The sequence below is a fragment of the Mytilus galloprovincialis genome, chromosome 12 (assembly GCF_965363235.1).
Source record: "Mytilus galloprovincialis chromosome 12, xbMytGall1.hap1.1, whole genome shotgun sequence".
NCBI lineage: Eukaryota > Metazoa > Mollusca > Bivalvia > Mytilida > Mytilidae > Mytilus > Mytilus galloprovincialis.
This window is the reverse complement of record NC_134849.1, coordinates 65,693,485-65,709,082: the sequence shown is the minus strand read 5'-3', so window position 1 is coordinate 65,709,082 and position 15,598 is coordinate 65,693,485. Positions and strand designations below refer to the sequence as shown.

At 33.3% G+C, this 15,598-nt stretch overlaps 1 protein-coding gene across 1 annotated transcript in view; it reads left to right on the top strand.

Moving 5' to 3' along the window:
* LOC143054575 (uncharacterized) overlaps positions 1-15,598 on the top strand; it is a 138,455-nt gene that overhangs the window by 98,104 nt on the left and 24,753 nt on the right. The window contains exons 15-18 of the mRNA XM_076227596.1: positions 7,675-8,217; positions 8,754-8,860; positions 10,918-11,371; positions 12,482-13,263. Coding sequence (XP_076083711.1) covers positions 7,675-8,217; positions 8,754-8,860; positions 10,918-11,371; positions 12,482-13,263 — 1,886 coding nt within the window. The remainder of the gene's footprint in view (positions 1-7,674; positions 8,218-8,753; positions 8,861-10,917; positions 11,372-12,481; positions 13,264-15,598) is intronic.

Here is a 15,598-nt window from a genome sequence, read left to right as displayed (position 1 = left end):
TCATTATATTTTTTTTACACTTTACATACGCTCTATTTTCCTGCAATTTTGCGGGTGTGTTCTAGTAAATATTGAATGGAAATACAACTTATTTAAAGAAGGACACTATTTATTTTCACAATGTTAAAATAAAAAAAAGGACATCGATCCCACGTTTGTTTCAGATTTCAACCCTATTACATAAAATCAACTAGATGGACATTTTTGTTTATAACAATGTGGACTTTGTATTAGAAATTAAATAAATTGATGTCATGGTCTACTTTTCTTTTTCTGTAAAGCTTTGGAAGGCATTAACACTGTCAAATTTGGGGGAGGGGGGGTCATTGAGTCAAACAACCAAAGGCCACTCTAAGGTCTTCTGACTTCAATGCACAATACAACAATATACCCACACTCAATGCCCATGCCAAGGATCGTGTAATTTTCCTGCTAAGGTTTTGTCTGCCTCTGTGTCCACTGAACTGAATGTCAATATCCTATTTAAATTTATATTTTTTATACGGCCGCAAAAAAATTGCGTTCTTATATTGCTTTCACGTGGTTGTCGTCGTCCGTAGACAGATTGGTTTCCGGACAATAACTTGAGTTTAAGTGAGTGGATCCCTATGAAACTTAACCAAAAGGTTCAATACCACAAAAGGAAGGTTGGGATTGGTGTTTTTTTTTTGGGGGGGGGGGGGGTATTGGTCCCAACCGTTCAGGAATTGGGGGCCAAAAACAAGCATTTTTCTAGTTTCCAGACAATAACTTGTGAATAAAATTTTTGATTGCTCTGAAATTGTACAAGGTTCAACACCACAGGTAGAAGATTTACGAAATTACAATTTTTTTTGGAAAACAAGGGGGGGGGGCATCATTTAACCAATTTCAAGTTCTTTGACTACATTTATTCTGTGACAGAAAACTATTATGTGTATAATATTTAATTGAAATCCAAATTCAGCCTCGGTCAAGCTTGAATATTGTGTCCTTTTTTGCCCAAACTGATCAGGATTGGACCTCTGTGGTCATGTCCAGCTGCGCTTAGCGAAGCACATTTGTATATACCAGAGACATAAAACCATATATATCTCTGTATATACTTTGTTATAAAATGATTTAATACATTTATTTAAGTGATGCTGAATCCAGGAAATAAATTCATGGTATGTACTATGTGTTTTAAAAATAAAATTGGTGGTGGTTTATATGAATATAATCTATAGATGCTTTTCCTGATGTTAACAGATTCAAATATCAGCATACCAGGACACAAATTTAAACTTAAGCGAATCATGTCAGTATGTTCTTCAAAATTTATCTTTGAATTTAAGATTTTTTCTCCAACAAAAATTTTACTCAGATCATTATTCAAATTTTATACAAAATCACTGGTGTCTCTGTGACAAATTTAATTGTTATTCATTTAGTATTAAGCTGACATGTTCAAATTTTGTGCTTGCTGATCTTTTTGAATGGGTTGGCACATTTAACAACTATACTAATTCACACATATGTTTTCCTCGCTGCTTTTCTGTCTACTATTACATAGAATTCTAATTTTACTTTCACTTTCACTTTCTATTTATATCTATAACGTCGTCATAACAACCTCTTTTGTTCGGCGAATTTGTACCTCACTGTTTGATTTCATGTATAATATTGTCCTGAAGACGCCACGCTTGTTGGCAAAACATGTCGACCACAATAAATTAATCACAATGCGGTAATTGATGGGTGTTAATTGTTGTCTTTAATGTCGTTTATTTATTACATAGAAAATGCATTTCCATTCATGCAGTTTGTCATGCAGATAAACCAAATGCATGTTACTCAACAGAAAAAGCACAGTATGCCTAAGGCTGTGTCAAATTAATTCCTGTATCCGTTCATCAAATTAACTAAATATTATTTTAAAGTAACTGCCTTCTTGGTCTTTTATTTTTTTGTGTTTGAAAGCGTTTTATCTGATTTTTTTATTTTTTTTTACATAAATTTGAATTTGTTCTTTAGACAAACAATGTAGATTGAATTTACACATATATTACCATTGGACAAGTTTATCGTAGAGTTGTCACTTGTTCAGACGTACTTATAATATAATAATTTCTGTAAATGACTGTATAAAAATCAAAATATGCACTTTTTAGCTCACCTGGCCCGAAGGGCCAAGTGAGCTTTTCTCATCACTTGGCGTCCGGCGTCCGGCGTCCGTCGTCCGTCGTCGTCGTCGTCCGTCGTTAGCTTTTACAAAAATCTTCTCCTCTGAAACTACTGGGCCAATTTTTACCAAACTTGGCCACAATCATTATTAGGGTATCTAGTTTAAAAATTGTGTCCGGTGACCCGGCCAACCAACCAAGATGGCCGCCATGGCTAAAAATAGAACATAGGGGTAAAATGCAGTTTTTGGCTTATAACTCAAAAACCAAAGCATTTAGAGCAAATCTGACATGGGGTAAAATTGTTAATCAGGTCAAGATCTATCTGCCCTGAAATTTTGAGATGAATCAGACAACCCGTTGATAGGTTGCTGCCCCTGAATTGATAATTTTAAGGAAATTTTGCTGTTTTTGGTTATTATCTTGAATATTATCATAGATAGAGATAAACTGTAAACAGCAAAAATGTTCAGTAAAGTAAGATCTACAAATAAGTCATCAGGACCAAAATGGTCTGTTGACCCCTTTAGGAGTTATTGCCCTTAATAGTCAATTTTTAACCATTTTTCGTAAATCTTAGTCATCTTTTACAAAAATCTTCTCCTCTGAAACTACTGGGCCAAATTAAACCAAACTTGACCACAATCATCATTGGGGTATCTTGTTAAAAAATTGTGTCCGGTGACCTGGCCAACCAACCAAGATGGCCGCCATGGCTAAAAATAGAACATAGGGGTAAAATGCAGTTTTTGGCTTATCACTCAAAAACCAAAGTATTTAGAGCAGATCTGACAATGGTAAAATTGTTTATCAGGTCAAGATCTATCTGCCCTGAAATTTTGAGATGAATTGAACAACCCGTTGATAGGTTGCTGCCCCTGAATTGGTAATTTTAAGGACATTTTGCTGTTTTTGGTTATTATCTTTAATATTATTATAGATAGAGATAAACTGTAAACAGCAAAAATGTTCAGCAAAGTAAGATCTACAAATAAGTCAACAAAACCAAAATGGTATGTTGATTTCTTTAGGAGTTATTGCCCTTTATAGTCAATTTTTAACCATTTTTCGTAAATCTTAGTTATCTTTTACAAAAATCCTCTCCTCTGAAACTACTGGGCCAAATTAAACCAAACTTGGCCACAATCATCATTGGGGTATCTAGTTTAAAAATTGTGTCCCGTGACCTGGCCAACCAACCAAGATGGCCGCCATGGCTAAAAATAGAACATAGGGGTAAAATGCAGTTTTTGGCTTTTAACTCTGAAACCGCAGCCTTTAGAGCAAATCTGACATGGGGTTAAATTGTTTATCAGGTCAAGATCTATCTGCCCTGAAATTTTCAGATGAATCTGACAACCTGTTGTTGGGTTGCTGCCCCTGAATTGGTAATTTTAAGGAAATTTTGCTGTTTTTGGTTGTTATCTTGAATATTATTATAGATAGAGATAAACTGTAAACATCAATAATGTAAAGCAAAGTAAGATTTACAAATAAGTCAACATGACGGAAATGGTCAATTGACCCCTAAGGAGTTATTGTCCTTTGTAGTCAATTTTTAACAATTTTCATAAAATTTGTAAATTTTAACTAACATTTTCCACTGAAACTACTGGGCCAAGTTCATTATAGATAGAGATCATTGTAAGTAGCAAGAATGTTCAGTAAAGTAAGATGTACAAACACATCTCCATCACCAAAATACAATTTTGTCATGAATCCATCTGCTTCCTTTGTTTAATAGTCACATAGACCAAGGTGAGCGACACAGGCTCTTTAGAGCCTCTAGTTTAATTATAGCGAACAAGTGAGAAAGTCCCGGCTGTATCTACACCATCTGTAACTGTCAAAAAAGAGGTATTGACTGAAAGCATCCTCAAAAAACCTGAAGTTGAACAGAAAGAAACAGTTCATGATGATTTCAACAACAGTAAGTTTGTTATACTGAATTGAAAAACATACATATTGTTCTGGGTAGTCTTAATTTCCTAATGCGTTAATCATCCTTCTTTTGAAAAGCTTAAAATGATGATCAGAACAATCTCTATGGTCAAACTATATGCTTATTTTAAACACAGTTAATAACTATTATTTGCACCACTGACTAAAAGAAGAACCTTATATTAATAAAGGTTATAACAAATACAATTAGGGGTCTCTGTAAGTCTTATTATTATATTACTAGTCGTTGAACATTGAGTTTGCTAGTTCAAATCCTGTACGGGGCAGGTACGTGCACTCGTAATTCGCTAGAATTGAGAGTTTTCGTACAGATGGTCAGTGGTTCTCTCAGTGCATTCCAGTTTCCTCCACCAATAAAAAACTGACTGCCATGAAATAGCACAATACCGTAGTGTTGATACTTAACCATATTAAAATCAATGTAAGCTTTTTTGCAACAAAAAATTTTAAGCTGCATTTTAAAAGGTTTTAATAGTACTATAATGTTTGAATATTGAATATAGTTTCAGCAATTGAAGAAATAATTACAGCTGATAAGAGTGATGAGGAGAATGTAGAAAAGAATGATGGTAAGCAGTATCTATTTTATAGAATTGTAGTGGAGAAATTGCATGGCAATATGAACATATCTGTCAACACATTTGGAACATTAAATTATTGGTCTTATATTGTTGTCTGCAATTTTAAGTCCTCTTATTACAAGGAAAAATTAAGAAATAATTCATGGGGGCTTGAATATATCATGATTTTACCACGGGTTGGCCCTTTATGACAAATATTTTACCCTGAGCGATGGCGAGGGGTAAAATATTGGCATAAAGGGACAACCCGTGGTAAAATATAGATATATTCAAACCCCCATGAATTATTTCGATTCTAATAGGACAAATACAGCAATTCTTTTGGATCAAAGCGCTCTAGGTGGAGACTGATATTTGCCGTTCCCATAAATAAACGCACCATTCAATTTGTGTAAAAGAATGGAACAAACTGAATTAGTGACATGCTTAAACTGTTTACAATAATGTTTTTAGATAGTTTTGGATGAATTTAATGATAATTTACTCAAAATGTCTTATATGTTAAAAAAAAATATTTGGCTTATAATCACATTTTAGCATTGTTTGTTTTTGTTTTCTTGTTGTGATAATTTTTCGGTTTTACAAACGGGTATTTCCCGTAAAATGCTTATATTCTTGCGTCGTTGTTCTATGACGTCGGGTAGCACATTCATTAAAATACATATGACGTCGGAGAACAATAGAAATTAACAGCCCAAGCAATATGTTCATATTTTACCACGGGTGTGTACTCAAAGCATTTGAAGGACGTCATGTTAGAATTTAGGTATATAATGTACTTGTATACAATTTGATTTTTTTTTATACCCCTGCATACCCCCACTTTAAAAAAGGGGGTATACTGTTTTATCTCTGTCTGTCAGTCAGTCCCATGAAATTTTCGTCACAGTTTTCTCAGGAAGTACAGATCAAGACTTTCCGAAATTTGGTATCAAGGTTAATATATGCAAGCTTTACCGTGAAATGCGTTTTATGTTTATCTTTCAACAACTTCCAGTTTACCGACCCACCTTGCATATTTTTTCATATAATATCAGTAAATTTTTGTTGCATTTCTTCAGGAACTATACATGTCAAGGCTTTCTACAATTTGCTAACAAGGTTTATATATGCAAGCTATACCGTGCGATATGTTTTTTTTTTTGATTCATCACTTAACAACTTCGTGTTTGCCCTATTCTTTTAGCAGTAGCTCACAAATTCACTTGTTTAAGTGGACTTAACTTCTAGGTAGGCAAAATTCATTAATATGTAAAAGTAAATAATGTTTTCTATATAACAAAAATTAATATTTAATTGATATTTTTCTTTTTTTTCTTTCTAGAAACAACATTTCTGGGACCCAGAAAATATGGGGTGAAAATACCCTCAGAAATTCTAGAGCGGTCAAAAAATGTCTCAAAAACACCAGAAAAGTTGGTGTTAAACATTATTAAATATGTTTTAACTGATTACGAAATAAAAAACTGTACTGTGTATGGCAACAAGCAATTCAAGAAGGAGGCACTTCCTGAACAAAAAAGAAAGGCTATCAGGAGTAAGTATATATGCATGGTAACTATAAAAAAAAATTTATGATTCATTATATGTAATTGAATATCATGCACATATATATATCAATCTACAATTTCATTCTTATTATTGTGGAAGGCAGAATAAGTCTTTTCCCCCAGAAAATCAATGAAATATATATAGCAACCTTCAGATTAAATTAAATAAAATAGCCATATATAATTATAGCGCTAATTACTATATCTTAATTGGTGTTAGCTAGGAGTAAACCCAGTGTTCCATCCCCCTTGCTTGATTGAATTACCCTTACCATGCTTATGGACAATTACTTCAGACTTGGAATTGCCCTAAACTTCTCTTAGGTGTATGCAAAAAACATAATGTACATTTTTAAAAAATTACTGTTTTCATGGTTATTATTGTTCGGGAAAATGATGATGTGGTGTAAATATTAACAATTTTCCTACAAGCAATATCCTTTGATTGCCTGAAACAATCATAGAAAGACTGATTTACCTACATGTACACTAAAAAAAATACCATCCAAAACAAATATTTAATACTTGAAGGACATATAACTTTTATTAGCTTGAAGTGTTCATGTTTATATCATATATGTCATTTAAATATTTTAAAATTATTTTAGGTGTTGTGCTTGAAAGTTTTCCTGAGATCAAACTGGATGAAATATGGTGTCATTTGGTAGTAGTAATAAATGACAAAATTAGAGGACTTAGAAATGGGAAATACAGGGATTAGACTTTCGATCATATATTTATATATATCATTAAATTAATTTGAATTTAAATTTGTTTTTGTTGATGCAGGCCATAAATTTAATTGTACTTCATATTTGCCTGAAACATATGTGAGTATATGATTAAGTAATATTTAATTGAAAATTTAAAAAAACCCACTTAGCATGACAAAACAAAAATATAATATCACATCAAATTAAATCCATATGAAAAAAACTATAGATGGAAATCAACACAAACAAAAACATATATTCTTTGTACAATTTTTGTCTTTGTTAATTGGGATTTCCAGTGGAAGTTCCAGTGGAAATCCACTGCAATTTCCACTGGATTCACATTGGGAAATTTGGTCGGGATTTTCTTTGGACTTTCTTAGGATTTCATTGGGATACCAATGGATTTCCACTGGAATCTCAATGTAAAACCACAGCAGATTCCACTGAAAAAACAGTGGAATCTGCTGTGGTTTTACACCGAGATTCCAGTGGAAATCCATTGGTATCCCAATGAAATCTGCTGTGGATTTACACCGAGATTCTAGTGGAAATCCATTGGTATCCCAATGAAATCCTAAGAAAGTCCAAAGAAAATCCCGACCAAATTTCCCAATGTGAATCCAGTGGAAATTGCAGTGGATTTCCACTGGAACTTCCACTGGAAATCCCAATTAAATTTTCAGTAGGGATAACATCAGTATTTTGATATCTCTTTATACAGCAACCTATAATGCCTTGGATGTTGTGTACAATAAGGTGTTAATGACCTCCATAGAAGAAGATGAGAGTCAAGGTCAAACAAAAACACCAGAAAAACAGGAATCAGTTGCAAAACCTGGTGATAGTCAAAATAAAGAAGTTACTAATTCTCAGAAGTCAGATGCTTCCAAGTCACCATATTTTCCTGCTAACCTATCAGATGAACCTTCTTCACAGCCACAAGCAGCTCAATCTGTGTCCCCACAGACGTCATCTAGTGAGTATAAAAAACAGCAAATGAAGAAGAAAATAAAAACAAAAATGACCAAAAAGGAAATAAGAAAGAGAATGGAGAAAGTCCTAAAAACTGGGAAATATAAGATGAAAGTTGGCCGACTCATCTTCTGGGACTTTGGTGGACAGTATGTCTATTATACAACACACCAGACATTCATGACTTACAGAGCGTTGTTTCTAGTAGTTTTTGATGGAAGTAAAGAATTGAATGAAGAAGTACCTGATGTACTGTGTTTTCCAGGGCAGCACATGACACCAACCCCAGCAGGTAATTTATATCAATTAGAATTGTAACATTTATATTACTGAACATACTTCATTCAAAAATAAACATAGCATGCATAATGACAATTAGAAACCAATAGTCCGGAGAAACATTCTTATCTTGATGATCAAAAGTCTAACTTACTTGTACGCCGTCGTAACTGTTGAAAGTCATCATTGAACTAAACAATAACAAATTCAAATGCCGTAATATCGTCATTGGATGCTGGATAGGCCAATCGAATTAAAGCAGATTTTCATTTCACTTTTTTGTATCACACTCCGTACAGTGTGATACGAAAAATGTACATGCTAGCAAGACATATATAACAGGACACAACCATGAGAAAATGTAACACAAAACAGTTTTAAGAATCATACAGTAAAATACTTCAATATTTATCGAGAAATTCAGGGCAAGTAATTTTTGTTCTGGACAAGAAGAATTTAGTTTTACTTGCCAAGGGTAAAGTTTTCAAAACGAATATTTAAATTGAGAGAACAAATTAAAACACATATAATACTCTATTCTTATTTCAGTCTTTCTACTGCACTGGGTAAACTCAATCCTGACCTATTGTAAGGTGGTGTTTGCTGGTATCCCTAAGATATTGTTTGTTGCCACCCATAAGGACAAGGTACCAGTGGTAAGTTGCAAAGATAAAATTACGCCTCATTTAAAGACATCCCTAAGATCTTCTTTGTTGCTTCCCATAAAAAAAAGCCACCAGTGGTAAGTGAAAAGTATCTATCAAAAAATCTTTTATACAGGAAACAATTAGATCTTGTTTGTAGCTAACCCAGTGGCAAGTGAAAGAGATACAAATATGTCTTTTATACAGCATTCATTTGATCTTGTTGATTGAAACCTATAAGGCTAATATACCAATATAAGACCTTATTTGGTGATCTAAAAAATAATTAATAGTTTATAATGGAATTGTTTTATACCTCACATTTGAAGGGTAGTATACTAGTTTAAATCTGTTCCCATTCAAATCATGATTTCAAAAGGAATTAAAGGAGAGATACATTAAAGTTTCCTCAGGGTTAGAACTAACCATAATTCATTCGGGCATGCATAATCAGGTTCATATCTCAGCCATTGACTGTTAAACAGATACTTCATATGTCTAAACATAATGGCTTTTAAAAACACATGGTCGTATATTTTGTAAAAAGCATGCTTCTTTAAAAACAATTTTAATTCCAGAAAATAACAAACTAAAAGAAGGATGGTCTTTAAAAAATGACATTGCAAAGATTGTGATTAAAAATAACTCTATTCCAAAAGTACGAAAAGGAGTACAAATGTGATTTGGTAAACAAATATTTTGGTATGATATTCACATTAAGAAAATGTATACCACACTGGTGTGTTTGTGTTATGATCTTTGATAAATTTGATGACATGAACATTTCATAAAGTGTGTTATGATATTACCCTTGTTCGTTGTACGTCCCTCCCTTACGTACGTTCCAAAATTGATCTCCGTTCTCTAACCTAGGCTTACCTCAAACAAATGTTCTGATACTTATACACAATACTTATTACCATGAAACACATATTAAGTTTAAATTTGGGTAGTGCCACTTTAAATGTTCTAGAGTTATGACCCTTTACAAATGAAAAAAAATGCTGAATTTTTCGTTTCTGCTCTCTAACTTTGATTTGCCTCAACCAAATGCTATAACACTTATACACAATACTGCTTCTTACTACAAAATACAGATCAATTCTTAATTTTGGGGGGTGTCACTTTTATTGTTCTAGAGTTATGCCCCTTTACAAATGGAAAACTAGCTGATTTTTACATTTCCGTTCTCTAACTTGAGATTGCCTCAATCAAATTTAATGAAACTTATAAACAAAACTTATTACCACAAATGTCAGATCAAGTACAAATTTGGGTAACGTCACTTTTATAAATCATCAGTTATGTCCCTTTACAACTTTATATGTTATGTTAGCGCTGGCATCATCTATGTCCCATGAACACATTCCCCATTTATTTTTGAATCATTTCAAAATGAAAAAGTCATCCCTATTTTCGGGTCGAAAAAAACTGCCACACTCCTCATGTTTTCATAGGTACCGGAGGAGAGACTATAAGCACAAACAATACATGACAACTGTGCTATATACACAGTATTGCATGTACATGCATGTAGAAACAAAGTTCAAGAAAAGAAGAGGTTAACAGTGTTGTTGGGTTACTGTCTGTAAACACTAAAACAAAAACCGATTTGATTATACAACATGTACAATGTATCAACAGTTTTTATGCCCCATTTATGGGCATTATGTTTTCTGGTCTGTGCGTCCGTCCGTCTGTTCGTTCGTTCGTTCGTTCGTTCGTCCGTTTGTCCGTCTGTCCCATGTCAGGTTAAAGTTTTTGGTCGAGGTAGTTTTTGATGAAGTTGAAGTCTAATCAACTTGAAACTTAGTATATATGTTCTGTATGATATGATCTTTCTAATTTTAATTCCAAATTAGAGATTTAACCCCATTTTCACGGTCCACTGAACATAGAAAATGATAGTGCAGATGGGGCATCCGTGTACTGGGGACACATTCTTGTTTATAAGTACTATCACATTCTTTTAAATAGAAAAACAAAAAGAAATTGAGTATGACGTCAACTATATTTTTTCACATCATATTCAGCCTCTAAATCTGTATTGCAAGGATTTTTTTTGCCAGGAGGATGTGGAAACAAGACGTGCACTATTGTACAGCGAAGTAGAGGAATTATTTAAGGACCACGAGGGACGAAATCATCTTGTCCTTGACAAACAAATATTTGTCAATGCAACTGATAAAGATGATCAAGAAGTTGAAGCCCTTAAGAAAGCCATCACAGAGCTTACTTTCGATCATCCTTGTTGGGGAGAGAACATGCCGAACGCTTGTATTCCCCTTGAACTGGAGATTGCTGAGATGGTAGCTGCAGGAAAGCAAATCCTGTCATTGGTAGAACTTGAAGAATTGAATTCAATCAGCAAGGTGTCCGTCCTGGATTTAAAACAACTTCACGATTTCCTTCACTTCCAACATTCTCTTGGGAAGATCATCTACTTTGATACCTGTCAGCTCCGAGATTATGTGATAATTAACCCGCTTTTCATGGTGGAGGTGATGAGATCATTTGTGACAGGTATTTATAAATTGTAAATAATGTAATAGTTTAACATGGTGAAGATGTCATTGGTGTCATCTCTGACATCAAACAATATGCAAAGAGAGAAGATGTTAACAACTATAATTTGTATTAAAATAAGCAATGCTTTGGTCAGAAAGAACACTGACAAATCAAAATGTATTTTTAACTTTTTCATTTGTTTTTGTACTGATATTTCTTCTGACTTTTCTATATGAATTTCTTTGTCAGTTTGTTTGTTTGTAATTCAGATGTTTAATAAACTTTACTTGACAACAGAGAATTGAAACTTGCATGTTTATGAACAAACACCAATAGCCAGTCAAACAATGTTTTGTCAATTTTACAGTTTAATTTTACTGTTTGTTTTTTTTTCAACTGAAAGCTTGGTGTTTTGAAGATTATTAATGGGTCTTGTTTTGGAATAATCTTTACATCTAGATGTTTTTATCATTTTGTAGAAAATTCATATAAAAAATTGTAGTCAACCTAGTTTTCTGGTTAATAATCAATATGTTTTGGTTAATCTGCAATGGGAATCTGGGTTTTTTAACGTTTTTTTTAATATACAATTCCTAATTAATTTCTCGTGGTCAATATTTATTATCTTAGTGTTAAACATTGTTAAATATCAATATAGTTCATGCCACTATTTTTTAAGAAGTATTTGTTTTTTTAAGTCACCATTTCAATTGACAAACAAATCTAAAACCGTACACCTGAAAAAGCACAATAAAACAAGGATGAGTATTGGATTAAAATGTGTAAAAAAAATGGATACAATACAATGGTGAATCAACAATATTATTCCTTTATCTATTTACTGTAAGTTCAAAATTATTGCCTCCTTTTCTTATTGTAATTTAAAAAAAAAAAGAACACAAATTGGAGAACGATCATTGCGATTTCAGGAAAATCTGCATAAAGATATTATTAATAACTTCTGAATGTAAAGTTAATGTTGTTGATAATTCTAGAGTTTAAACTACTTTTGTAACATGTTCAGGAAAATTGTGTACATCTTAAAACAACCCATAGTCAATATAAAAAAGACAAAAAATCATAGCGTCCTTAGTGGATGATCTATCTCTGTATGTTTATTTTCAGACAAAGGGTTTTGGCCAAAGAAAAGAAGAATGCAAGTAATTTTCAGTAGAATGTCAGAAAGTGGTATCATACGCCGAGAAGACCTTTATCAGATTTGGGAACAAAAAGACTTCCGTCCAATTTTACGATACAAAGAGTTTATATTTGATATCCTCATTCATTTAGATATTCTGGCAGAGCAACGGAGATATGATACAGCTACAGGAAGTCGCTTACCAGTAGAGAACTTCTTTGTTCCCTGTATGGTCACACAAAGAAATACCACCAGCTTCATGAACACAGAATGTACACCAGAGAAAGCTATATGTTTGGCATTTGTTTTTAAAGGAACTGTTATACCACCAGCTTTGCCCAATCGTCTGATCAGTGCATGTTTGAGCATGTGGACTTTGAAGCATTATGAAGGGAGAAAACTCCTCTTTTCAGGATTTGTTGTAGTCTCATTTGACAAAGCACATGATATTTGTGTATGTATTGAAGGCAACAAAGTTCTTCTTTACATAGTCCACAGAACCTCCGCTGGACTTATAGTACCAGATATTGCCACTGGAGTTAAGGAATGTTTGGTTACAACAATGGAGAGAATTTCAGATTTCTATCAATCCACAATCAATGTAAAACACAGCCAACAATTACCTTTCCATATTGAATATTCATGTTCTGAGTTGAAATGCTTCATATGTGAAGAGGAAGCTTTGCACTCAATGACAAGCGAATGGGTTTGTGATAAACATAAGATAAGACACAGAGCCGGAAACTGGGTAGTTTGGAACCAATATAAGGTATGTATTATATATTAGTATGTGACAAATAAGGTAAATTTGAAAATTTAATGGACCGAAATACCTCATGGCTAATTTTGGTCTTATTTTGTAGATAAACATAATATCCTTTGACTAAGGCATGTCGTAGAGTGCCAAAATGGTGCAGATTTTTTTAAACAGCGATCAAAGGTAAAAAGGGGGGATTTACAAAAATCGCAAATTTTACTCATTTTGGACAATTTATCGGTAGTCTCTCATGTTAACTGAGAAATTTTTTCGATAAAAGCATGCGCTAGGGATGCTCCACAAATATAGCTAGTCATATTTATGTGTGATTACCAGAGATTAGTGATATATACCCTCGCTTCCAACACGTTAGAAAATGAAACAAATATCTTTATCTCAGAAATTATCGACAAAAAATATTCATAATTAAAATTTATCTATGCAATAATATATGGCCACATGTAAAGATATTTTTGGGAAAGTTTTGTTAAAATGTCATAAAGAATAGAGCAGAAATAAGAACTGTAAAGTTAACACATGATGCTATGAAAAAAATGATGAAATTCGTTTCTGATTATTTAAACTTAAAAGGATGTTAGAACTATAAAAAATAGTCTTCATGTTTATGTCACTATAGTATATGAAGTTTGTTTTTATGTTAATAAATAAATCAACACTAGATCAATAGCACATTGAGAAGATGTGTCCCCTTTTTCTTATAAAACAACGACATACATGGTTGTCTTTTGTTGATGTGGTTCATAAATGTTTCTGGTTTCTAGTTTTTCAAATAGATAAGACCGTTGCAATGGTTTTACACTAGTAATTTTTTTGATCCCTTACTGTTCGGTGTGAGCAAAGGCTCCGTTTTGAAGACCGTACTTTGACCCTAAATGCTTTTATAAATCATGACCTGGATGGAGAGTTGTCTCATTAGAACTAATACCACATCTTCTTATATCTATAAACAATAGAATATTTAGCAGACTTGAAAGCCCGATATATATGTGAACTACAAACAAAGATTCACAGGGATATTACGCTTCAAAAGTTGCTGTCTATATATATTTGTAATCCTCTTACACTAGACATCAATATGCACATCAATTTGAAAGGTATAAACGGAATACTAGGAAAAAAGTGGATGTCATTGTATGGCGCCGACAATACTCGTGAGTTTATTTTTCGTATCACCATGCACTGATTGACCATTGCTTCTGGGGTCATTTGATCCGCGGTGAAGTGATTTTCACTGCAAAATATGTGTCGATATAAGAACCAGCTAGATTGACAAATTTTGATACATGCATGTTTTTTCCAGACCCCTTGTAATTGTGTTCCTTTTTAAATTTCGATAAGAGAAGACGTGTCGCATCCTATAAGAGCGGAAGCTGCTGTTGGTGTGCCAGGCATCTGGGGTCCAATAACTTTTAAAAAGTTGCATATGTTATGAATAGGTATAAAAACTGTCTTGTGGCTTTGGTTGAAGAAACGCCTCCGGTCTAAAATCACTATTCATCATGTTTGACATCTGAGGAAAAGACCATATTAGAAATAAAACATAAGTGTCATGATTTTAATATGATGCAACCCCTCGCAAAACTTTTCAATATCTGTTCATTTGCAAAATGAGACGGCCGAATAGTTCTTATATTTGCCTCTTCAGTCACTTAAAGGTCCTACAAAAAATTGCTTCACAGTCCATAGATTTTGAAAAGATCCTGCTAGAAATATTTGTCATGTTCTAGCAAATCAAAACCATTGTAGTGCGATAGTGCATAGTTACAGTAAAACTACAAATATTATCAACCCATGTTTATTTTCAGGTGCACAAAGAAATTCTCACAATCTCTAATTGATCTGCTTTCAATGACTTGAAGAACAATTTGGATCTACCACCATTAGAAATAAACCTTATTGTCCCTTTGACGCCTTTGATAGCTGACTATGTGGTATTGGATTTGTTCATTGTTGAAGGTCGTGCGGTAACCTATAGTTGTAAATATCTGTGTCGTTTGGTCTCTATGAAGAGTTGTTCCATTGGCAATCATACCACATCTTCTTTTTATATACACCAATGTCCGATGTAAGGGGATGGTTGGGCGCCCGTTGACATGTTTAACCTCCCCACATTCTGTATGTGGCTGTCCCAAGTCAGGAGCCTGTATATGTACTTTTTGGTCTGTTTGTGGAGATTTGTCTAATTGGCAATCATACCACATATCTTTTTCATTATGGTTTTAAAGCAGTCATTGACGAAATCTCAATAACAGCTGTATAATTTTACATAAAAAATTTGGACAATACCAATACCATTTTTTTTATCAGGTGTGTACTGGTTTTTTTA